Source organism: Mustela putorius, unplaced genomic scaffold, assembly GCF_011764305.1.
Source record: "Mustela putorius furo isolate JIRA1106 unplaced genomic scaffold, ASM1176430v1.1 tig00003896_pilon_pilon_pilon, whole genome shotgun sequence".
Classification (NCBI taxonomy): domain Eukaryota; kingdom Metazoa; phylum Chordata; class Mammalia; order Carnivora; family Mustelidae; genus Mustela; species Mustela putorius.
Window position 1 is genome coordinate 5,833,037 of NW_025422045.1, and position 25,733 is coordinate 5,858,769.

At 34.0% G+C, this 25,733-nt stretch overlaps 1 protein-coding gene across 4 annotated transcripts in view; it reads right to left on the reverse strand.

Annotated features, from left to right (window-relative positions):
* Positions 1–25,733, reverse strand: part of VPS13C (vacuolar protein sorting 13 homolog C) — a 179,445-nt gene that overhangs the window by 23,581 nt on the left and 130,131 nt on the right. For all 4 annotated transcript variants that reach the window (XM_045067510.1, XM_045067509.1, XM_045067513.1 and 1 more), the window contains 16 exons: positions 24,383–24,543; positions 23,290–23,411; positions 22,502–22,796; positions 20,838–21,227; positions 19,217–19,321; positions 18,367–18,531; positions 16,516–16,644; positions 15,995–16,128; positions 14,310–14,436; positions 10,122–10,357; positions 3,589–3,730; positions 2,372–2,512; positions 1,498–1,579; positions 1,310–1,379; positions 580–691; positions 356–469 (listed from right to left, as the gene is read on the reverse strand). In XM_045067510.1, coding sequence (XP_044923445.1) covers positions 356–469; positions 580–691; positions 1,310–1,379; positions 1,498–1,579; positions 2,372–2,512; positions 3,589–3,730; positions 10,122–10,357; positions 14,310–14,436; positions 15,995–16,128; positions 16,516–16,644; positions 18,367–18,531; positions 19,217–19,321; positions 20,838–21,227; positions 22,502–22,796; positions 23,290–23,411; positions 24,383–24,543 — 2,525 coding nt within the window. The remainder of the gene's footprint in view (positions 1–355; positions 470–579; positions 692–1,309; positions 1,380–1,497; positions 1,580–2,371; positions 2,513–3,588; positions 3,731–10,121; positions 10,358–14,309; positions 14,437–15,994; positions 16,129–16,515; positions 16,645–18,366; positions 18,532–19,216; positions 19,322–20,837; positions 21,228–22,501; positions 22,797–23,289; positions 23,412–24,382; positions 24,544–25,733) is intronic.

Consider the following 25,733-nt stretch of genomic DNA (forward strand, 5'->3'; position numbering starts at 1 on the left):
ACATTCTGGTTAGGGCACCCATTATAGCTCTCTGTTTAGACAGTGATAGTAGTTTCAAAGTGCAACCAAAACATTAAATGTTGGTGAGCACTTCTTCGCTTAATTAAGAAATGCTTTTGTCAGCTCCTTCCTTGAATAAAGGGGTTATTAATTCAAGACTAGAGAACATGCTTTGACGGTTTCTCTGTGGGAATTATGGTTGTACATATGTTACAGAGAATTGTCTTAATTATTTCAATTAATCAAACAAAATTCCCACCAAATTTTTGATGCAAATTAAAACACACATTTATACACAGGGCCTTTAAAAATCTTAAAATTCTGCACAATTTTAAAAATAATAATTATAACAAACCTTAACAGGAGAAATATGGAAATGTTCAAAAAAACTAAGAACTGACATATCAGTCATTGAAGTCTCCATTAACTCTGTATTTAGAGCATCAATATCTTGTTGGATTAACTTTGTCTGAAAAAAATGAAATCAAGAATTAGTATTTTAATTTTTTTTCTCTAATTAGTTCAAGGAATGGCTTTTTTTTTTAGTTTATAATTTTCCCAAGGAATAAAAATTGTTACCCGTTTTCTTTCAGCTTCAGGGTCCGTTGATGGGGTAAACAGTGCAATAATAGCTCCTAGAAACCCCTGATCAACTTTCAAGGCCATTTCCTGAATGAGGACCATAAAATACCTGAGGGAAAAAAATTTTTAAAAGACAGAAAAGAGTTTCTATTAAACCTTGTAATTTTCAATGTTAAACTCTGATTTTGGCCAGAAGTCACAAGATTTTTACACCTTCATGTCTTTTAAAAAAAAAAAAAAAAAAAAAGTGTTACGTTAACAAGATCAAGGTATCCTTAACTGAGCTTTTTTTATCCCCCCACTAGAGTTAAGATTTCACTGGTGGAAATACTGCTGTATTGATACTAAGCATTTAAAGTTCCAAATCCCATATTTATCATGTTACAGAAGAGACAAATACCATTAGATGATGTAGCATGTATTATTCCATTTCTAAGGGCTACAGCAATTGTTTCAAGAGCACATTTCACAAATACATACATCATTTATATTTCACGCTATTTTATATTCTAATTGGAATTACAAATAGGAAAAGTGGTTAAGGAACTTTACACCTTAAAATATAGAGGGACTATTATTATATTAAGTTCAACAAAGAAAATGACTTAACCATTTTCAAGTAGAAAATAAGTTTTATACGGAAGTCAGCCTCACAGGAGTGAAATTTATTTTCAAAATAGATTCTCGTTTTAAATTCCTTTAGTTAAATAGGGGAATCTTTACTTACTTGAACTGTAATACTTTACTGTATTCATTAAATCTTGTGATGACACTCACATCAATGAAAGGTTTGGGCTCTAAGAGGAAGAAAGAAAACAAAAAAATCAGAGGGAAAAATCAAGCTTTATACTAGATCAAAATAATGTCTACTTAATTTTAAAAATAGAATGTCTCAATTTTTTTTTCTTTTTTTACCTGAATCCAAAGCAATAGATTTTGGAGGAGCCACAGGATGAAATACAACAGGAAACATTGTACCTGGTAACTGACTATCAACCTTAAAAAAAATAAAAGAAAGAAAGAAAGAAAAGAAAAGAATTCAGCAGGATCTGAAATAATGTAATAACTTTTAGTTTTAGAGATAACATTATAGAAGAGGCTACTAATTTCATCAGAATTAAATATTTGCATTGTATATGTGGTGCTACTAGAATTTTCACTTTAAAACTAAAATTCATACATATGCCAGCAAGGGCAACCTTTTACGTAAGGAAATATTTAATTTCCTCATAAAAGCCTTAACACTGTGCAGCATATACACTATTAATCAAAATATTTGTGCTTATGGATTATGTGAGATTTTGACAGTTTATAATTTAAGTAAAATGTAAGTGGGAAAAGGATATGAAATTAGAAAGAAGAAAAAAGAATAAAAATGTCCTAAGTAGTATTTAGTAGTTAAAAGGAAGAGAGGAAGGGAAGCAAAAAGGGAGCAAGAAAGCAAGCAGACAAAAATGTTCTCCAATGTCCACTCCTGTGTAGAATGATAGGAGAAAATCTTATTTTGGGATCCCATGACAAATTCAAAAGAATTATTTAAAAATAACAACTTCAGTGCAGGAAAACACTCTTGCAGGCCATCTGGTCAAATTAAATAGTCTCAAAAGTCACAATCTTTGGGACAATAAGTTTAGAGAATCCACAGGATACATGGGAAAAGGGAATAAATATACAAATAAAAAGAAAAAAACTGTTTACAATGTATGCTAGAGTCTTGCAGAAAAATTTTTACCCCCAGGCTTCCCAAAGGGATTAGGTATACTTATTAAACTGAAAATGACAATGTTACCTGAAGCCAGTACAATCTGGCTCTTAAACTTCTCTGGTGAGGAGACTGCTTAAACTCAATCTGAATCCCTGATAAAAAATCTCGCTTTATTGGGCAATGAACAGGGAGGCGCATTTCCATGGGAACTTTATCAAAATTGACCTGGGGAAAAAGCACATATGTTTATGATGATTTGGTATTAGAAGGATAGCCCCTTTTAAATACCCATTTACTCACAAATTGAAAGGAGAAAACATTTTAGTCTCTATGTCCCACCAAAAGATCTGCCTTAAGGTGATCTACATTTGAGATCTTTGAAGCAGAATCATCAGTTTTCCACCAAAATGATGAAGAAAACAAGAAAACAACTGAGGAAATTTCCAATTATATAAACTGCAGTTAAAGAAAATAAACCATGTTTTATATTTTTTTAAAAATCTCAATAATAATGAGTAATTCTATGTAACTCGTAAATTTTTTTCTAACAAAGTTAAACAATGAATAGTTAATAGCTTATTTATGTCAGTTTGTTTTCGTTTGAGCATGGCCAGCCTTTATAGGGATGAGGGTCGGGATGGGGAGCATATCTGGTAATCAATCCAAACTCAACCATTAAACATGACAGAATAACCAGAAGTGTGTAGCTGAACCAAAGCAAATGAGAAATGGCAGTCAAGCTTCTGGGGTCTTAGGGCAAAAGTGACCTTCAACTGCAATACTGTAAGGGCCTGCAGAGTACACCTATATTTGTGACATCTACCCAAGTCCAACAATCATTCACATTTAATGAACTTAATTGAATGGATTTTCTACAGATTTTTCATTACTGAAATAAGTAATTTTGCACAGATTCTATTTACCAATATATATTGGTATCATTCAAAACAGAACAAAAGTTCCAATAAACAATATTAATTTCTGCATAATCTTACTGAAAACAAGTTCCATGAAACTGTGTTATAAACAAAAGAAATTACAAAAACACAAAAGGGAAACATTTAAATCATGTTTCACAGTATACCATTTAATAACATATTTTGATTTAAAATGTACTAATGATGATCAGTCACGTCAATCCTACTAACAAATAAGAGTTCATTTGCTATACATTAGTTTCTGCACACACATTTTTACTTGGATAAAATTTTGCACACAAAATTTTACTCTAAATTTTCCTTACTTATTATGCACCGATGAAATACATATATAAAAACAAAAACAAAAAAATTCTGGTATACCTCAAAATTATTATCTAGCTTAATCCATCCATGGTCTTTTGATACTTGATATTTTTTATAGGACTGTTCCAGCAACATTATCTGCTTTTGACTAAAAGGCTTCCATTTCTGCTTTGGTTTCATCTCCCAAACAACACCAGAACTAAAACAATTCACAAAGAAAATTAAGTTAGTAGTATATATTAGGCTTGCTGGAATTGTCATTCAACCACAAATTATTACAACTATAAATATTCTATGAAAATTATACAAGATATTTTTTTAAGCAGCAAAATACACCTGTATTATAAAAGTACATAAGGAAAAGGGGCAGGGGAATTGTTCTTCTCTCACACATTGACATCAATCTATTAAGGAACTCAAACTTTTTTCATAAAAAGCCATATAGTAAATATTTTAGACTTTATGGTTAAGACAAAATTGAGGTTAAGTAAGTGCTTCAATAACAAGAGAAAAAAATTGCACACATTTTTCTAATTGACCAGATTCAAAATATAAAAACAACGGAGTACAAATTTATTTTATTTTATTTAAAAAAATATTTTATTTATTTATTTGACAGAAAGATCACAAGCAGGCAGAGAGGGGGAAGCAGACTCCTTATGGAGCAGAGAGCCTGATGCTGGGCTTAATCCCAGGACCCCGAGATCAAAATTTAAAAAAATTTTTTTATAATTGACATATAACTTGGTACAATTGACATAACATTAATTTCAGGTACACTAATGATTTAATATTTGCATATATTGTGAAATGATCATCACAATAAACCTAGTTAACAACTGTTACCAGACGTACTTACAAAAAAAATTTTTTTAACCTTTCTCAGGGGTGACAACATTTCATTTCATTATTAGGGCTCAAAGTCAGTATTCATAGAGGCTAATTCTTTAGTCACTTTAAACTCAGCACTGGCTTCTCAAATACAATAAGTGAGCAGTATGGGTAACATCTGTTGACCCATGAAAACCACTCAAAATGATTTGCCTTATTTTTAATTGACTATTGATGTCGCTCTGAATGTCCTCAGTTCTTCAAGCAACTATTTTCAGAAAAAGGCTAAGGGTTCTAAGTTTATTAACTCTGGACACCTCTCTTCAGCTGCTACATTCAGATGATTCCAATTACCTCACCATTGGTAAAAGATGTTCCTTGCCTGGCTAACAGATGAGTCATTCAGGTTTTGGGTTTTTTTTTTTTTTTTTTGGTTTTGGTTTTTTGTTTGTTTGTTTGTTTTTTATTTTTGTAAAGAAAGTCTGTTTTATGTTATTTTTTCTCAAATTTTCAAATTTTTCTGGCCATTCCCTTCCTGTGAGGTGGGTATATTGTGACAAGTGCTTAGATTGGAAATTTCAATAATTCTTTTAGCACAGGTAAATATTCTTTTATTTTTTTATTCTATTTTTTTAAATTAATTTATTTATTTGACAGAGACAGATCACAAGTAGGCAGAGAGAGAGAGAGAGAGAGAAGCAGGCTCCCCGCTGATCAAAGAGCCCAATGCGGGGCTCGATCCCAGGACCCTGAGATCACCACTTGAGCCAAAGGCAGCAGCTTAACCCACTAAGCCACCCAGGTGCCCCTGTAAATATTCTTTTAGCACAGGGTCATTACATAATAAAATAATGCTTTGCCATTTCATTTAATAACTAACTGTGACCTGGAAGAGTGATACTCAAGGTCCACTTTCTCTACTTCTTTTAACATGATCAGTATGCATTAGTAATAAAAAACAAAAGTTTCAGGATAGTTATATGTGTGGTAATCTACACTCTTGGGTTATTTTTCCTTTGTTGTGTGCTAAGCAGCAGAGCAAAAGCAGCCACAGATATATAAAGAAATAAGCAAGGCTGTGTTCTAATAAAGCCTTAGATATGGGAGACAAATTCTGAATTTTGTATAATCTTCATGCATTACAAAATACTATTTTCTTTCAATTTTTTCCAACCATTTAAAAATGTAAGAAATTCTTAGACCAAAGTCTCTAAGAAACAGGTCATCAACTAGATTGGGCTCACAGGCCATACTTTGCTGATCCCTGATTAGAGAAGACTGTTTGCATAATGATAAAATACAACCCCATAATATTTTAATTTAACATAGTTTGTTGGTATTAATCAATGACACTGTTAACAATGTCCTCACTATATTATGTATTTAATCAATTAAGATAATGAATAAAATATCTACTATAAATTATATAAATCTTGGGCTGCCTGAGTGGCTCAGTGGGTTAAGCATTCAACTCTTGATTTTGGCTCAGAACATATTCTCAGGGTTGTGAGATCGAGCTCTGAGTCAGGCTCTGCGCTGGGTGTGGAGACAGCTTAAGATCCTCTCTCTCCCTCTCCCTCTGACCTTCCTCTCTCTCTAAAATGAATGAATGAATGAATAATATAAATCCAACATCAATTCATGACAAAAACGCTTCAACAAATTAGGAAAGTGGGGGGGGGCCTCAACCTGAAAAAGAACATCTACAAAAAACCTACAGTTAACATCATACTTAAGAGTGAGAAACAAGGGACGCCTGGGTGGCTCAGTTGGTTAAGCAGCTGCCTTCGGCTCAGGTCATGATCCCAGCGTCCTGGAATCGAGTCCCACATCGGGCTCCTTGCTTGGCAAGGAGCCTGCTTCTCCCTCTGCCTCTGCCTGCCATTCTGTCTGCTGTTCTCGCTCTCTCTCCCCCTCTCTCTCTGATAAATAAATAAAATCTTTAAAAAAGAGTGAGAAACAAGATGCTTTCTTACTAAGACCAAGAACAAAGAGCAAGGACATCTACTCTTACCACTCCTATTCAACACTGAGAAATCCTAGATAATGCAATAAGTCAAGAAAATAAAAGATATACAGATTAGGAAAGAAGAAATAAAGCTGTCTTTGTTCTCAGATGACAGGACTGTCTATGCAGAAAATCCTAAAGAATCAATTAAAAAAAATTCCTGCAACTAATGTTTCAAGATGCAAAGTTATTATACAAAAATCAATTGTGTTCTTACATATCAGCAATGAACAACTGAAATTTGAAATTAAAAAGACAATAATATTTATATTAGCACCAGAGAAATGGTGCTAATATAGAGGAATGTTTATATTTAGGTATAAACAAAATCTAACAAATTTGTACAGAATCAGTATGAGGAAAACTAGAGAAGTCTGATCAAAAAGATCAAAGATCTAAATACAAGGATCTTTGTACACCCATATGAAGACTGAATAATGTCAAATGTCAGTTCTTTCCAAGTTGATCTATAGCTTCGAAGCAATCCCAACCAATACCCCAGCTAACTGATAAACTAATTTGAAAGTTTATATGGAAAGGCAAAAGACTCAAAAAACATAATATTAAAGAAGAAAAAAGTGGGAGGATTGACACTACATGACTTCAAGATTACCACAAAACTGTAAAAATCAAGACAATGTGGTATAGGTGAAAGAACTGACAATCACACCAAGCGAATGAAGGGTCCAGAAATAGACCCAAACAAATATAGGCAACTGATTTTGAAAAGGAGCAAAGGCAATTCAATGGAAAAAGTACAATCTTTTCAACAAATGGTGACAAAACTGAACATGCAAAAAAAAAAAAAAGAATTAATCTAGACTTAGAACTTACAGATTTTACAAAGACTAACTCAAAATGTGTAATTATAGATCTAAATATCAAACACAAAAGTATAAAATCCAGCAGATAACACAGGAGAAAATGCACGTAACTGCATTTTTTTGACTTCTACACTACAACTCCTACAGCACAACTCAGGAAAGGAAATCCGCCCCCCCACCCCACCCCAGTCTCATTAAAATTAAAAACCTCTTCTGTGTGAAAGACACTGTTAAAAGAATGAAAAGACAACCAAAGACTGGGAGAAAATATTTGCAAAACACATATCTGATAAAAGACTTACTTCAATGATATGGAGAACTCTTGAAATTTAATAAGAAAATGAAAAATTAAAAAATGGGCAAAAGACCTGAATCTCACCAGAGAAGATATTCTGATAGCAAATAAGCATTTGAAAAGATACTCAATAGCACATGTAATTAGGGAATTGCAAATTAAAACAATAATGACATGGGGCGCCTGGGTGGCTCAGTGGGTTGGGCTGCTGCCTTCGGCTTGGGTCATGATCTCGGGGTCCTGGGATCGAGTCCCGCATTGGGCTCTCTGCTCAGCGGGGAGCCTGCTTCCCTCTCTCTCTCTCTCTCTGCCTGCCTCTGACTACTTGTGATTTCTCTCTGTCAAATAAATAAATAAAATCTTTAAAAAAACAAACAAACAAACAAACAATAATGACATATCACTACATCCCTGTTAGAATGGCCAAAATTTGAAACATGGACAACACCAAATGCTGACAAGGATGTGGGGCAATGAATGCTCACTTACGCATTTCTGGTGGAAATGCAAAATGGTGCAGCCACTTTGAAAAACAACTTGGCAATTCCTTACAAAACTTAATATAATCTTACCATAAAATCCAGCAATCATGCTCCTTGATATATACCCAAATGAGATAAAAACTTATGTCTACACAAAAACCTGCCTATGAATGTTTATAGCAGCTTTAGTCATAAATGCCAAAACTTAGAAGCAACCAAGATGTCTTTCAATAGGTGAATAAACTGGCATATCCGGACATGGGATAGTATTAAGTGATTTTTTAAAATGAGTTATCAAGCACAAAAAGAACACGAGGAAACAAAAAAATATTGCTAAGTAAAAGATGCTTATCTGAAAAAGCTACATACATATGATTCCAATGATATGACATTCTGGGAAAGGCAAAACCTAGGGATGATAAAAAGATCAGTGGTTTCCAGAGGTTCAGAGGGAGGGAGAAAGGGATGAAAAGGTGACACACAGGTGACTTTTTATGATACTGAAACTATACTATAGAACACTGTAATGACAGATATATTATCCAATTGTCAAACCTATAGAATTTATAACACTAAGAGCAGACATAACAAACAACATCAACACTGGACTTTAGATAATAATAAGGCATCAACCTTAGAACATCAACAGTAAAAAATGTACCACACTATTTCAAGATGTTAATAATAGGGGAAAAATGCAGGGCATATGGGAACTTAAGTATGTTACAGCCAATTTTTCTGGAAACCTAAAACTGCCTAAAAAGTAAGTTTATCTTTAAAAATTACATAACTGATTTATTTTCCCTCAGTACACATCCTCACTGAATGTGTATTAAATGCTCACTGCATCAGAAAAAAGATAACCAAAAAAAAAAGAAAGAAAAAAGATAACCAAGTTCTTTCAGATGAATTTTTAAAAGTCTTTATGAGTAAGGACCAGTCTGACAAAATGTAATAACACATGTAATATTAAAGTAAAAATAAGTTATGTCAAGGAACAGAGTGAAGAAATTGAATTTATAGGACTTAAAAATTATTTTCATATTTAGGTTAAAATACTGTAAAATTCTCAAGTATATAGCCAAAAGAATATATTTCTCATATATACACAAATATATTAATATTATATCAACATTATATTATATACCCCTTATTTTTTTTATTATATATTATATTAGGATATATTATATACCCTTTTTTTTTTTTAAGATTTTATTTATTTATTTGACAGAGATCACAAGTAGGCGGAGGGGGGCGGGGGAAGCAGGCTCCCGCTGAGCAGAGAGCCTGATGCAGGGCTTGATCCCAGGACCCTGGAATCATGACCTGAGCTAAAGGCAGAAGCTTTAACCCACTGAGACACCCAGGCACCCCAGGATGTATACTCTTTATAGAATTCTTAATCCATCAGGTGTTACATAAAGTATGTTACATATATGATCTTTTTATTGACTTAATGTTTTACTTCAATAAACATGATTATTGATATTGACGCTGTGATGGTTATACATGGGAACATGGTAACCATTCTAACCATCAGTCTCCAAGAAAAGGAGTCTTTTACCAAAGTTAGTGAGATTTAAAAAGTCAAAATAAATAAATTCAAATACTTTTCTTATACAGATACAAGCAGAATCAGAGCAAATAACTGATTCCATCACTATTAAAACATTCTAAATAACCACCCACTAAAGACTATAGACCCATGTCAAATACTGCCTCCTCCATGAATATTTCCTCAAATTTATCTGACCCACTCTTGTCAGCTTTCTCTAATCCAGGCCAGTTTCTTCAGTCTCTACTGCACAAAACAATTTAATTGTTTCTATCTCTGTACTTCCATTGTACGTTTATATATTTCTTTGTAGCATTTCTGTTATCATAATTCATTAAAAAAATACATACCAAAAACAAAGAAGCAAACCTCTTTTTTCTCCACCAAATGATGATGAGTACAGTAAGTACAGGGGCATTATCTTAGTCATCTTTCTATCTTAGGGGCTTTTCAATTAGCAGTGAAAAAAAACTATTCATAAGTTATGCTGAAAGAATATAAAAATTCAGAACAGCTGTTTACTCTCAGTAAACTTGATATTATGAACTCAATGTTTTTTAAAGATTTCTGATGCCCTATCTTCTTTCTTCCATACCTGGTTATCCCAACATATGAAACTTCCTGCTTGTTTTCATTGTTAACCAGGGAAAGCCCAAGACTGTGGAGAGAAAAGGTTATTTCATGATCGGCCTGCTCCATTTCTTCTGCCTGCAGTGCTTTGGAAACCAAGGCAACATCATCAGTGAAAAGCAACACTCTCTGGCGTCCATCTAGGAATGATACCCAGTGAATCTGAGTATTTGCATCATAGGGAAACTGGCCACATTCATCCTGGGGAAAAGAAAGACTATATTAAACCTATAAGCAGTAAGTTTTTATTACATAAAGTTAAACTACAGTATCTGAGAACATTTAGAAAAGTTTAAAAAACATGACTATAAATTGGAAAGCTAACCATCAAAATGACATAAATTAATTAAAGTCATAACATATTTTAACTCACCAATGCTTTCAAACAATAACAAACATTAATAGTGCTTTGTTTTTTTTGTACCCTACATTTGACTGCTCCAAGGGCACTCAGGAGGAACAAGAGTACCCTGCAAGGGCACCTCTGTCCTAAGACGCTTATTTGTCTCCAAGACGGAGAGGTTCCTAAGTTTATTAGAAGAGTAACCTCATATAATAACTTATAACACTGCAAATATTTCTATAAGTCACACCATATAAAACTATTGTTTGTACTTAGTGTGTACTGTTTTGTAAAGCCTTCATGGCTGAAGGTCTCATATAGCACTAAAAATATAAGACTTGATTTAGTCAGTGTTTTTAGAGACTGAAATAATGATTTCCTCCTCATTCTGGGCTACATAAATATAAGAGTTTATTTCAACAAACAGTACAGGGACCTACTATATACTTTTCCTTTCATGCTTTCTTGGAAAAAAAGGCAAACAAAGGATTTATCAAGAGAATAGGAACAGTTCAGTTTGGTTGCTGTTTATCATCTGTCTATTGCTTTTTTTTTTTAATTGAAGTATGGTTGACACACAATGTTTCATTAGTTTTAGGTGGACAACAATGTGATTCAACAACGCTCTACATTATCTATACTCACCACAAGTGTAGCTACCATCTGTCACCATTCAATGCTATTACCGTGCCACTGACTATATTCCCTATGCTGGACTTGTCAGCTCCATGACTTACTCATTCCATAACTGGAAGCCTGTATGTTCCACTGCCTTTCACCCATTTTGCTCACCCCCCACCTCAATCTCTGGCAACCACAAGTTTGTTCTCTGTATTGATGGGTCTGTTTCTGGTTTTGTTTGGTTGGTTGGTTGTTGTTTTTTAGATTCCAGTGTTTAAGTGAAATCATACAGGTATTTTTCTTTCTCTGACTTATTTCTCTTAGCATAGTACCCTCAAGGTCCATCCATGTTTTCGTAAATGGCATGAACTCATCATTTTTAAGACTGAGTGAATGGAATATTACTTTGTCATAGCATCATATTCTATTTAAAGTTTTTTTTTTTAAAGATTTTATTTATTTATTTAACAGAGAGAAATCACAAGTAGACAGAGAGTCAGGCAGAGAGAGAGAGGGAAGCAGGCTCCCCGCTGAGCAGAGAGCCCGATGCGGGACTCGATCCCAGGACCCTGAGATCATGACCCAAGCCGAAGGCAGTGGCTCAACCCACTGAGCCACCCAGGCGCCCCCTATTTAAAGTCTTTGCTTTGAATTATAGTTGTGTAGAAATTAAAATGAACAACTTTGCTTTCTTTTTACTTGTTTGCCTCCTAAATCCTTACTGCCTCTTCATGCTTTTAACGTTCTATGTTAGTTTGGTTAAGACATATCTTTTGTAAGTAGCATATATTTAGATACTGTTTTCTAACTTAATCTGAGTTTTGTCTTTTAATAGGAGAATTTAAACCATTTTCAAAACTGATGGGAAGTTAAACCATCATAATTTATGAGAAGCATGGTTTAATGGAAAAAGTCCATAGACTATGAAGTCAGATAGACCTGGTTTTGAATTTTATTTTATTTATTTTACTTTTTATTTTTAAAGATTTTATTTATTTATTTGACAGACAGAGATCACAAGTAGGCAGAGAAGCAGGCAGAGAGAGGGGGAAGCAGGCTCCCCGCTAAGCAGAGAGCCAGATTCAGGACTCTATCCCAGGACCCTGGAATCATGACCTGAGCCGAAGGCAGAGGCTTTAACCCATTGAGCCACCCAGGCGTCCCCTGGTTTTGAATTTTAACCAGCAGTTCTGAATTCCCATCATAAGAATTAGTGATAATATGCAGAAATCATTAACACAGGAGGCAGATGCAATAAAATGTACTTGCCACTTGTTACATACCTCCTTAAGTCTCCTTCCTTTACTCTAAGAGCAAAATTGTCTTTATTTTCGTTTTCTCAATTGCTTAAAATTTTCTTATCAATGATTTTAGTTCTACTAATTAATAGATTTTTAAAAAAACAAAAACTTTAATCTGTACTTCTGTAATTAGAATTTAAGATTAAATGGTATATTTATGGTATGAACAGAATATACTGTTTCCTTACTCCACTTCTACTTCATTTGGGTGTGTCTTTTTATTTCACCATGCATTCTTCTATTTCATAGCTGTTACAGCTTTGTAACTTAGTTGAGGATGCAAGACATAAACTTGGAAAATTTCTTGTGGTCCTTCTATAGTAAAAGAAGTTTCAGGGGTATAATCACCTTCTGATTCTACAGGATAATTCCACATTTTTCTCCTGAGCTATTTTTTTTTTTTTTTTCATAAACCCTGTGTTGCTGGGGTTTTTTTTTTTTTTTTTTTTTTTTTTTTTTTTTTGTTTGTTTTTGCCCTGTTCATTCACACTTAATAAGGAAAGATCTGTTCAGACCTAATATTTGTCAATAATGTATGGATTTTCTTTGAACTGTCTCACCATGTTCACCTGGGCCTAAGTGGAACTCTGTTCTCAAATCGACTTAGCAAACAAGGGAATGGGCAACTGCCTTGCTTCTAGCTCAGTTTCCAGAATCTGGCAGATTAGCTGCTAACTGAGGCACAATTATCTACTTTTCCTATTGCCTGGTTCTCCAACACCAAATAGAAAAGAAACATTAAAAACCACAATCGCCACATACACTATTCCCAGATTCTTCCTCAATCTGCCTCAGTATACACATCTGAATATCCTCCTCCAGGAGTTCTTTCCCACTTTCTCTCTAGTGTCTATATACTCTCACTGGGTGTTGTAGTTACTGAGTAGCATTAAATGTGACAAGAGGGAAACAATACCAGCACAGTCAGAGACCTCTGCTAGAGCTCTCATGTCTCTGAGCCAAGAGCTAAGAGGATCAGGGAATTTAAGCCTCTGTACCATTTACAAAACTTTGAGTTTTGGTCTTGTAAAAAGTAAAGCACAAGCAAGGCAGTATAGCTCCATCAAATTGTTATGGTGAAAATTATTCCAAGAATCTCGTAACAGAGGAACTATTTGATTTTTAAAAGTGGGTTAAGTCTCTTTTATGGGTATTTCAGAGGGAATAGAGGACAGGATAATTCAGTCACTATTGACTTTTTAAAGCAAAAGTCAATAAAGTTTTTTTTAACAACTGGCATTATCAGACAGCAGAACAGGACACACTGTATGAACTTTTCATAACAGAATATATTTCTATAGAAACAAAAGATCTATATTACTAACATAGGAGCAATTCCTACACTAGAGAAAGGCTGGTAGGTGAATCCTTAAGACCTTCCCAAAGTTTAAGAGTCTAAGAATAACATACTTGATTAAATTAGCTACCTAAATATTATTTTAATAAATTATTACATTAAATTGCTTCTGTGGGTTAATTTGCATACTGTCCAATTCCTTTAATTGAAATATATGGTCTTCATTGGGAAAATATGCCTAAAAACCTCACAGCCAACAGTGGCATGCATATGTTCAAAATAAAGTTGTTTTTACTTAGCTTTAAAATTCCTTTCTTTAAAAAAAAAGGTATATATAAAAAGATACTTCACTGGTCTTTACTCGGACAAGATAAAGCAGGCCTGTTTTTTAAACTGTAAAGAAATTATTTTGACTAATCTAAAATACTGATATGAACTACTTGCAATCTAAACTCCAAAACCAACCTATTTTGAAAATACTTCCAATTCATTTTTAGTTGAGTAAGGACAAACATGACGGTGAGAAGCTGGCCTGTCTGCTTCCTTTGCCACCAGGCCCCTCTTACAGTACTCATTCACATCACATGATACCTTTAACAGACTGTGTTCTCCGGTATTTGCTGCGTATGTCCAGGTAAGTTTTCTGGTACCAGTAGGATCTGCCCAGGCAAAAAGTCGAGCTTCTCCTGGCACCAAGTGCACCTCCTCCTGTGACCCACTGAAACACAACCACCAGAGGGAAGATGAAAACAGCCAGGCCCTCAGTAACCGAGACCTGTGGTTTACAGAGGAGTGGACTGGCACAAACATCTTCTAAAATTGCCTTTCTTAATAAACGGAACTCTGCCTAAAAATAAGTACCCTAAAATGTCCAATAAACTAACAGCTTAAAGCTTGAGGGATGGGAATATTGCCTTTCTGAAGTTGCAGTGTGCTCCAGACTGATGCAGGCCGTGGAATCTATTAAAGTAAACAAACTGGCACATCAGCGCTCACCTGCGGAAAAGCTATAAACAATAAATCCTTTAGCACAGTAGAACTTTAAGCACTCAGTGCTTAAATTTAAGTTTATGAATCAAATGCAATAGATAAGAAACATGAGTCTTGGAGAAAATCAAAAATTAGGTCCACACTGTTGCTACTCAAACTGTGATCTATGGAGAAACAGCAGTCTTACCTGGAGCTTGCTGGAAGCACAAAATCCTGGGCCTTGCCTAAAACCTACTCAATCAGAACCTGCATTTTAACAAGATTTCTGGGAGATTCAAATCATTAAAGTTTAAGAAGTATTAGTCTATATTACAAAAAACTTTCCAGGGAACAACAACAACAAAAGGAACCCAATTAGGTTTCAATCCCATTCTGTAATTTTAAATCTCTGAGTGGATTCCAGTCAGGAGAATTAAGAACAGGTAAATCTACAAGGCATTATTTTACATAAAAAAATTCTGTATGTAAAAATAACCTTAGGTATTTATAAGATTTTACACATATAAAATAATGCCTTGCAGATTTATAATAGTAATTCTTGGCAAATATGTAGTATGTATTTTAAGGGTTTAAAACTGTTATGTCCTTAAATGGTATCATCCAAGTCAAATGACAGCACAAGCAAGAACAACAAAATTCCTATCATTCCATATTTATATTCAACACCACTACCTATTCATTGTCCTCTCACTGAATCTTCTACTGCCTCTCCTAAGGCAGGGGACGGGGAGGCAGAAACAGCTTGATAAAGATTTATAGGGAGAGGTTCACGGAACATTTGCAACTTACGAAAGAATGATAATGCTTCAACAGCTAAACAGGTTCACAGTTCCAATTCTGAAATTTTAAAAGCTCCAAAAGTCCAAAAATTTTTCTATTAGTTTGGTATCAAACATTTGGCTAAAAAACCTAATCTGAACTGCTGTGAGATGGTTAATAGTTTTGACTTATTCCACTTCATATGAATATTTAGAAGTTTTGCTTCAGGAATATTAATGTACTGGAATATAGAAAACTGTCCCAAAACCTGCTGAGGGTATTAGAATAAACAGCATGTGTTCCGTGTTACCATACTAAAACCAGAAAACACATGAAATGGGAAACACATTTCCCATAGAAAGGCCTATAGTCCTATAGAAAGGCCTATAGGCCTTTCTATGGGAAATGTGTTTCCCATTTCATGGGAAATGGGACTATAGGCCTTTCTATGGGACCTCAAAGAAAAACACATAGAAAGGACTGTGGGCCAGTAAAATGAGATTTCCCATGCACCTTGCTTTTCATACCTCTGTTTGTATGTGAGGACATCCTGTGATGTGTGGTTTATTACTAGGGCAGGTGCAGATCCCTCGTGGTAATCAGAAAAGGTTATGACAGTTGAGTGTTCAGCAGTGTTTACATCCACCAAGATACCCCCATTCTATTGCAGAAAAAAAAATCTGTTTGAGGCACTGGCTTCACTTGCAGGACATTTGGGATTTCAATCAGTTATGTAGACACAAAAAGTCTGTTTTCTTAAGTTGTTACTGAAAAGCACACTGGCTCTGATCTCTTACAAATACATGCATAGCACCTTACAAATATATATATTAGCACCTTCAAATGATTACTGGTAGATTTTTTTTCCAGTTGAATTTTTTTTTAAATTTAAATTCAATTAGTAGTAGATTTTATAGCATGTTTTAATAAAATATTTTAAAGCAGATTTTAAAAACTGAAGACATTGCATTTTAAAACATGAAATCATAATAAGAAATTAAACTAAATTAAGTTAAATTAAATTAAATTAAAAACCATGAAAACATACCAGCTCTTCTAAGCTTAGTAAAGTGCCATTATCCTGTCGGTTATAAAAAAATGGTTTGGAGGATCCTTCATGGCCCACCACTCTCACACAAAGTTTGCCTGACAAATTTTCAGGCCAAAAGGGAAGGCACTGAAAAAGTAAAAGTTAATATCAGTCTTAAAACAATATTGGGGTATCAGTAAGACAATGGCTAATTAAGTTTTCAATTCTAAATCTGATCATGATACAATTATTACTAAGTTTCTTAAAATATTCCCTCCACATCTCATGTTAAGATTATTAATAACATAAGGCCTATTTTTGAAACCAAAGAAACTCCATCAGAAGAACACAGATCTATTAGTCTGTATGCACTTACAGAATAACTGTAATATGAGAAACTAAAGAGCTTACTGATTAAGAATGCCTCAAATGTCCTGAATACTTAAAACCTATAATCTTAAAACATCTGCTTTTGTGCATATCCCATTATAATTCCATAATGCACTATGAATTCTTTCAGTGTTATTTTAGCCTAGAAAAACTAGAAAGACAATTGAAGGCAGAGAAGAGAACACCACATGGAAGTCCTAAAATTACCTTCCTAACTAACTGTTTGATTTTAATCAAAGCATATATCTCTCTGAGCCTTATTTGTAAAACTGAGGTTTTACTTCCTAATAAAATACAAAATGTCCCTCTGTTATACAATACTAGGTAAATCCTATCTCTGAATGAAAATGTTACTATTATCAAACCCACATCAATGATAATGAGCACTTATATGTTGAGAGATCTTTTTATTTAACACATAATATATTATTTGTTTCAGGGGTATAGGTCTGTGACTCATCAGTCTCACACAATTCACAACACTCACCATAGCACATACCCTCCCCAGTGTCCATAACCCTGTCACTCTATCCCTCCCCCATCAACCCCCAGCAACCCTCAGTTTGTTTCCTGAGATTAAGAGTCAACAGAGATCATTCTAAGTGCCTTGGAAAGCCCATGCCTCTCAGAGCTCGAAATTTATATAAGTGGAATCATTCCTCTTAATCTCTTGCTAAGTTTATACACACACACACACACGCACACACGCACACACACACAATTTTGTTTTTGAGGTATACAGAAGAATGGTTCTTTAAGCTCAGCTGGTTTGGTTGAAAACGCAGGCAAATTCAAGGAGGAACGCTCATCTTTGCACCTATCCTCTTCCCCTCACTCTCTTTACTCCTAAAATCTTATTGAACCTGCAGTGTTTAGTTCAAATGCCATCTCTTCTATGAAACACTCCCTTTTTAATCTTGGCCACAATAATGGTGACTTCCAATGACTGTACTAACTTTAGGGAAGTATGAGATTCAATTTCCTTCTCAGTAAAGTGAGGGGGTTGATTTTAGGAAATTTTCAAGGAAACCTTCAGATAATCTATTCAGAAATTCTAAAACCACCTATAACTTTGCATGTATTTTCTTCCATGTATTAATTTATATGAGTCTTAAGCCCTCCAGCAAGATTACATGCTTTTTTAATGCAGAGACATTATCCTGACTACTGAGATAATTCATAGTACGTTATCTTTATCTTCATTTCACAATACACAACCATACGTTCTATACATATAGGAAAAACTAAAGACTGGGTGTTAGCCTTCTAGACTGGCTGCTGATAAATATTACCAGTACTTTTCTTCTTTTTTTAACATCTGTTTACAGTGCAAAAGCAAAGCCAAGGTTTTCTATCATATTTTAATACAAAAATATGATAGCAAAATGAGTATAACAAAGAAGAATATGTGATTCTTATTTATATGGCCATATTTATTCATACATTTTAGGAGCCTGTTGTAGTAAAAGAAAATTTTACCTCTGAAGAAGCAATATAGTTCCACTTATTAGTGGGCATTGAGCCATCAGCTGCAATTTCACCAACTTCTAGTTCAAATGATGACTTGTTTGCAATGGTGCAAAAGGGAGTCAGAGTAACTATTCGTGTAAGATTAAAACTGCTCATTTTGATGCTAACACCAACCTGTATGAGGAAAAAAACAAGTGTATAATTTCTCCGTACTTTATACAGTTTCTTTGAAATGTACATACATTTACCCCATTCATACATGAATTTCTTAAAATATTTTAAAATAATACTTGTTAAAATAAAGTAACTAATATAAGCCATATTCAACTACTGCTTATCTTTTCACTAAAAAAAATTTTTGGTTACTTAATTTGATTCCCTCAGAAATCAATTCAAGAAACACCAAGAGGTAATCTAACTAATGATGATATAATATTTATTTTATTTATATTCTTTATTTTTTAACATTTCAAACATAAATTCTTTTATAATTAGTGAAGAGGCTCAGTTCCGCTGCTTTATTATCTCTCTGTTGAACTAATATGAACTAATATGAAAATTTCAAAGTGGCAATAAAACAGGTCCACTGGCATCAGATTATTTAAATTTTCACAATCAAATTTAATATTTAAGAAACATTTGACAGAGAATAATGTGGAATGAGGATTCCACTTACTGTCTTAAACTTTTATAAATTCAGGTTTTATCCTCATACCAGTGGCTAGAGAAAATTATAGAGGTAACAGTCCTTTACACAATACTTTGAACTCAAATTTCTGAACCCCTTAGATCTAACTAGTTTAGTCAACCAAAGAAAATGTGAATGAAATCAGAGGTAAACAAGGAAGCAGAATCTTACCAGGTACTCCATATTGTTGGCAGGACACTTCACACACCCATAACTTCCCACTGTATCCAATGAAAATCCACTGGACCAGGCACTAGTTGAAATTTTCAGTTGTACCTACACCAGAACACACAACCATCATATAAGAAACCTAAAAGACTATATTAATATTTTATTTGAGGGAAAGTTGTTAGATCACTAGAAATTTATTTAGTATCATGGGACACAAAAAAATAATCAAAGCCATATGGCCAATGGGTCACAGAACCACAGATATTCTAGAAGCCAATAAAATAAAACCAGAGTTCCAATCTTTCCATTCACCTATGCAATGAGTTTAGTGAATTTAAAGATGTATACCAATGAGATCCTCTGTTGTTTAAAAAAAAAAAACAAAAAACCACCATAATGTAAACTGGTGATATTAAGATATTGAGCTAACTTAAGATATTGAGCTAACATATTCTTAAAGTTCTAAAACACAGAGAATTAATGCCTTTAACATTATTCAGCAAATGTTAAATGAAAAGCATCATGATTAGCAGAATGGAAGACAACAGGACACCACTCCTGTCTTTAATGAGCTCCAACTAAACAGGGAGATGGAAAACACTACTAGTAATTATGATGCAAGATTCAATGTGACTAATGGCTACACAAGTGGTAAAAAATGCTATGAAGGTGAGAAGGTAAAAGGTTTACTTCTAGCTATGAGATCTAGATAAAGTTTTATAGAAGAGATCTAAGTGTGCTCCTCCATCTACCCAGACCTACTGACTGAAATAGAGGTACAACCCAGAAATATGTTTGAAAAGCCCTCTAGGTGATTGTAATGCAAACAGAAATTTGAGAACCACTGCTCTAACAGGACATGGATGCAATATCTAGCTCCACTTTAGACAGCTTGAAATCCCTTCACACATGTCATGCCTGAGCACAGTGATAGTCAGTCAAAGGAAGAACAGCAGGTAACCAGAAAAGATATGGCAGACAGGGAAAACATGGGGGAAGAGGCATTCTAGCAGAGGATGCAGCACAGACAGAGGCCTAGCAGTAAATTGGGACAGTGTGTGTTAAGCAATTCCAAGATAGGAATCTACAAAGGAAAAAAGGGACCAGACCACAAAAGACAAGGCATAGGCAATAGGCTCCCTCTTGGAGGCCTGGCTTAGTGCTTCATACCTAGGTGGGCTCAGTTAATACAAGCCAAATCCAACTCTGCTACCTTTTGAAATGCTATTTCATCACTGAAATTCTTAAAGCTCTAAAATACATAAAATCAAGCTTTCTACCTGACACTACAAAAAGAACAGAAGTAATTCTAAAGGTCATGGAGAAAGGGACAATTCAGCTTTGAGAAACCCTTGCTAGTCCTAACAACCCACTAGATTATGTATTCCTGAAAAGTTGCATTGATGTATGATAAATATTTTTATTTATAAAATATAATATATTTTATATTATAAAATATATTTATTATAAAATAAATTTTATTTTATAATAAAATTGGACCTACTTCATACCAGTGGCACTTAGCAAACTGGTAAGCATGGATTTAAAGGAGGCTAATGACTCATGAGTTCCTAGATTAGGAATTTATCAATTTTAAATTGGTATATCAACCAAAACATACCTTATTTTTACTAAAAATGTTCTTCTTCTTGAAAGAGAATAAAATGATATCCCTGAAATCAGCTGGATGTTTCACATGAATGTCTTCTGAACAATACTGGAGAACCCGAGAAGTCTTGTTGATTAGCCAGTAGGGACTAAAGACAGATAGCACCATCCGGCTGCCAATTCGTTTGACATGTACTGACAAGTCAATTGACATCATTTCTGCGGAGTCAGAGGAAAAACACACAAGAAAGAATTCGGGAAGAGTATCACATATACGGAAATGTCCGTTCCAGTTTCTGCCCTGATATTTTATCAGAACTAATTCCATTATTTCTCCAGTGATTTTTGAATGTAGAACATCTGCGGCACTGCCTTCTGCTAGCTCATGAGTTTCCGCTGTTCCCTAAAAGCAAACAAACAAAAACTAAATTTGCTTAGTGATTTTTTAAAAACCTCTGCAATAGCAATATCCATATTTTATACAAGTGCTAACAACCTACCAGATTCAGATTAACTGATAAGCCTTCAACAAAGTACCATGTTTACAGATTATGGATATCCAATAACCACTAATAACTAAAAAGAAAAGACTATAACATGGCCAAAGGCAGAAACTGTCTTTTGGTCACCGGTAGGCCAACGGCCATAAGTTTTCAAAAAAAAATGTCAGATCTATGCCAAAAATCAAAGGATGGATTCAGGAGTGCTGGCTGTTGTCTGTGTTATTAAATGAGCCTTTCAACTGTCTCGACTTCAGCTTCATCTGCTCTTCACACACTATGCCTGGTGATTCTTACATAAAAAGAAGAAGGAAAGAGATATCAAACTATTCTGACAAGCTATCTAAGTAAGGCAGAATTACTTTTAAAATGAATAATATCCACATAATAAAGCAGGCTTTCTTTTCGAAAGCTTCTCTTGAATAAGTACCATTTAGTTCATTTAATTCATTTTCGTCTTTGCATCTCAGGGATGACTCATTGTTAGATAAAGAAAAGAAATAATTTAGGTTCCAACATTTCCAGACTTTTGTATTCTAAAATGTTGTGGCATAAGAATATAAAAATATTTATCATACATCAATGCTAAGAAATATTCCCCATTATTTCTTAGTCAGACTAATTATTTTAAGTTCAACAGAAACCTGGACCAAATAATCATACTATTAACCTAAAAATAAAAACTTTAAAATTAACTTTAGAATAAAGTAAGATGAAGTATTTCCCCATTGGCTTTTTTCTATCTCTTAGCTAATGGAATTTTACTTAATTAATAGAGATTATTATGGTTTTTAACTCATAGCACATGCAGCAGAGTTCAGTGGAAGGGAGCAAAAGAGTCAAATTGCCTAGGTTCAAATCCCGGTCTACAACTTACTAGTTGTGGGTTCTCAGGCCTGTCACTTAATCCCTCTGTGACTCAGTTTCTTCATCTGTAAAATGGGTCTAATAATAGTACCTACTTCAGAAGGTTATTGCAAGGATTAAATGTGTTAATACATGTAAAGCACATGGCACAGTGACTGTCATATACTAAAAGCTGTATCAGTTTTTGCTGTTATTAATATTAAAGCATTACAAGTACACTATGGAAAATACTCAACTAAAAACACAGTAAAAAAAAAAACTAGAATTCACTCTGCAATAATAAAGGTCAAACAAAATATAAGAGACATACTTCAAGTAAGTATCTTAGAGAATATGGGAGAAGGTTCCGCAAAGTGAGGGTAGGATAAAGATGAATAATATAAGCTGGATCCCAGTCTTCCTCATGGGTACATATATAGCTTAATTCATCAGGCAGAGCAACTGTATTGACAATGAGAGGTAAGAAGTTGACTTCGACTGATGGACACTGCAGCATGCATCTGACTTCCCTGCTCCTGTGAAGTTCTTCCTTCCAAGAAATATAAGTAGTGGATTCTTTGTACTGATTCTCTAAGATACCAGCAGGCTGAATAAATAACTGACACCTAAGGGAAGAGAAGACAGAGTGGGGATAAAAGTTTTTAATCAAAAACTTAAGGAAAGAAAATCGCATTAAATCTTCTTGGTAACACTTATAAGTAAGTACTATGATTCCAATTTTTACAGATGAGAAAAATAAGGCTATGAAAGGTTAAGAAACTTGCCCAAAGTCATATAGCTAACCCAGGAGGAACTTTCTGGGGAAAAAAAATATCCACAAACAATCACCAGTCAGAAAGAATAGTCATTTCAAATATAAAGGCAATCTCATAAAGACAGATTTCAGAAAATTCTAAAACATTGAATATACAATTAGAAATTTTCATCTGGTAAATTCAATGATTGAGTAAATCTATTATATATGTCTTAAAACTGGCTTTTACATATCTTTAGTGAAAATATAAGGTTCTTTTTTCTAGAACATAGATCCCAATTCATAGAATTAAAAATATGTATTATGAACCTTTTAAAACTTAGTATATTCAAAGAAGTATGTACCTATATGAGTCTAAAGGAACATGGAACTCCTCTTCAGGTCTGACTACTCCAATGCGCTCCAATAGCTTAACATTCTTAACAGATTTATAGATGATGAATGCAATAGAGAAATGGTTTTTAATCTGTGAGATAAAAAAGACATACAAGTTGTTTAAAAAGATATAGATGCTTGAGAGAAAAATGTGAGCCGCACACAGTTACTTTCAGATCTAAAAAGTTTCAAACCCAATATTAAAGAAGGTATTTTTATGGACAATTGAAAAATTTGGAGATATTTAAATACTACATATGAGAAACTTGATGTTTAAGTGGCAGTTTAAAATTTCTAGTATATTCATATGCTCTATCTTCTGTGTTCATTGTTAGTGTATAATAAATACGAATTTTGAAGAGTTCAGCCATAATATTTTCCCCATTTCATCATTTTTTCAAGGCACCATCTGAAAACAGGAATGATAGCAAAGGAAATATGAGGAAAAGTACTACAACTCTCTTTTCTTAACTATAATGGCATACAGGCTAGAGCTAAGAGCAAACTGAGAGCTAACTATTGCCAAAAATGGCAACCTTTCATTTTTTATCTGATGTTCTAAGTAGAAAGAAATGTTCTTTTGATGACCATATAATGAACCCGTAATAATGCACAAAAGAAAAATGGATAAAGCCTTAAAGGTAGAAAAGATTAAGATACTAAAATTTTTTTTCTGGGGAGATCATTCCAATATTCTTTCACACATACTTGAAAAATACTGTCCCAAGTGATATACAAAGAGAATGGAACATTATCCTATTTGACAACCAGCTAAAATTATTAATACTCCCATTTCTAAATCTTTAAATAGACAAAAACTTTCATTAATTTTAAACCTAGACCACAACAAAAATGAGCTTTCAAGTAACAAGACTGTTTAATCAGACATTTAATATGAAGACTATTACAAAAGCAAGTTGGATTAGAAATAGCAGCCAGTTCTATAATTTATTTTGCAATAATCAGTAGTGACCTAATGTCTTACTACTTTCCTATATCCAGCTAAATGATTAAATACTTCTTATTTTACTAGGAGGGACACAATTAACTTTAATGCATTACCTGCAGAGGAGAGCGAAGGGTAATTACTTTACTCCCTTCGGTTGCATCAATCTGTACCAAGACTGAGTCAGAATGACTGGCATTGGGATTCCGTACATTATACAGTCGCCTGCCGGATTTGGCAACAGGAACTTTTGCAACTTCTGTATATCCATGAGGTACTAAGGCAGAGCACAAGTGAGAAGCATTCCAAGTAATTTACCTATATTTCTCTAAGACAGAGTACTTTTCAGTAACTTAAAATAATGACAAGAGCATTCTTCTTTATGACCAAAACTGATGACTACACAAAATGCTTTTTTAAGACATAGGAACTAACAAAGAAAGGAAACTAAAGAAACTAAAATTTAAAAAAAGAAGAAGAAGAAATTAGGTGTAAAATTTTTTGACCCAGAAGAGTTTCTTTTGGGGTTTTAAGTTGTATTAAAACCAAGAAATAGGGGCAGCTGGGTGACTCAGTTAAGCACCTGACTCTTGATTTCCACTCTGCCAGGAGAACTGGGATTGAGCCCTGCCTCAGGCTCCATCCTCAGCAGGGAGGTGGCCTGGGATTCTCTCTCTCTCTATCTCTGCCCCTCCTTACCCCCGCCCCCCGTTTCCCCTCTCCTGTACACACACACTCTCCCTCTCTCTCTCAAAATAAATAAATCTTAAAAACAAACAAACAAACAAACAAACAAAAACAAGAAACAGACTCTTAACCCTAGAGAACAAACATGGTTACTAGCTGGAAAAGCGGTGGGGGGATGGTTGAAACAGATGATGGGGATTAAGGACTGCACTTGTTGTGATGAGTATCAGTATATGGAAATGCTGAATCACTATACTGTATACCTGAAACTAGTATTACCCTGTATGTTAACTAATTAGAACTAAAATAAAAACTTTAAAAAATGTATTAAAACAAATAAACAAAAAATCCAGGTTGTTCTTTATTCTTTCAAGTATATAGCAATGACATCTTTTTTTTTTTTTTTTTTGCAATGGTGATCATTACTGTCAATATTTTAGGACTTCTGAATACAGTTAATTTTTCTCTCCTCATTGAACACACATTCTTTTTGAAGCACACTACATATTGTATTAAGGGCACAGAAATAATCTGATTTTCTAAGGTAAATTTTTTTTAAAAAGATTTATTTTAGAGAGAGTATGTACACACGGATATGTTTAATCAGACATTTAAAATGAAGACTATTACAAAAGCAAGTTGGATGTGTGTTAGTGCGGGCAGAGGCAGAAGGAGAGAAAGCATCTCAAGAAGACTCTAAGCTGAGTGCCGAACTGGACGCGGGCTCAATCCCACAACCCAGAGATCATGCTCTAAGGTAATTATTTTTATTTTTTAAAA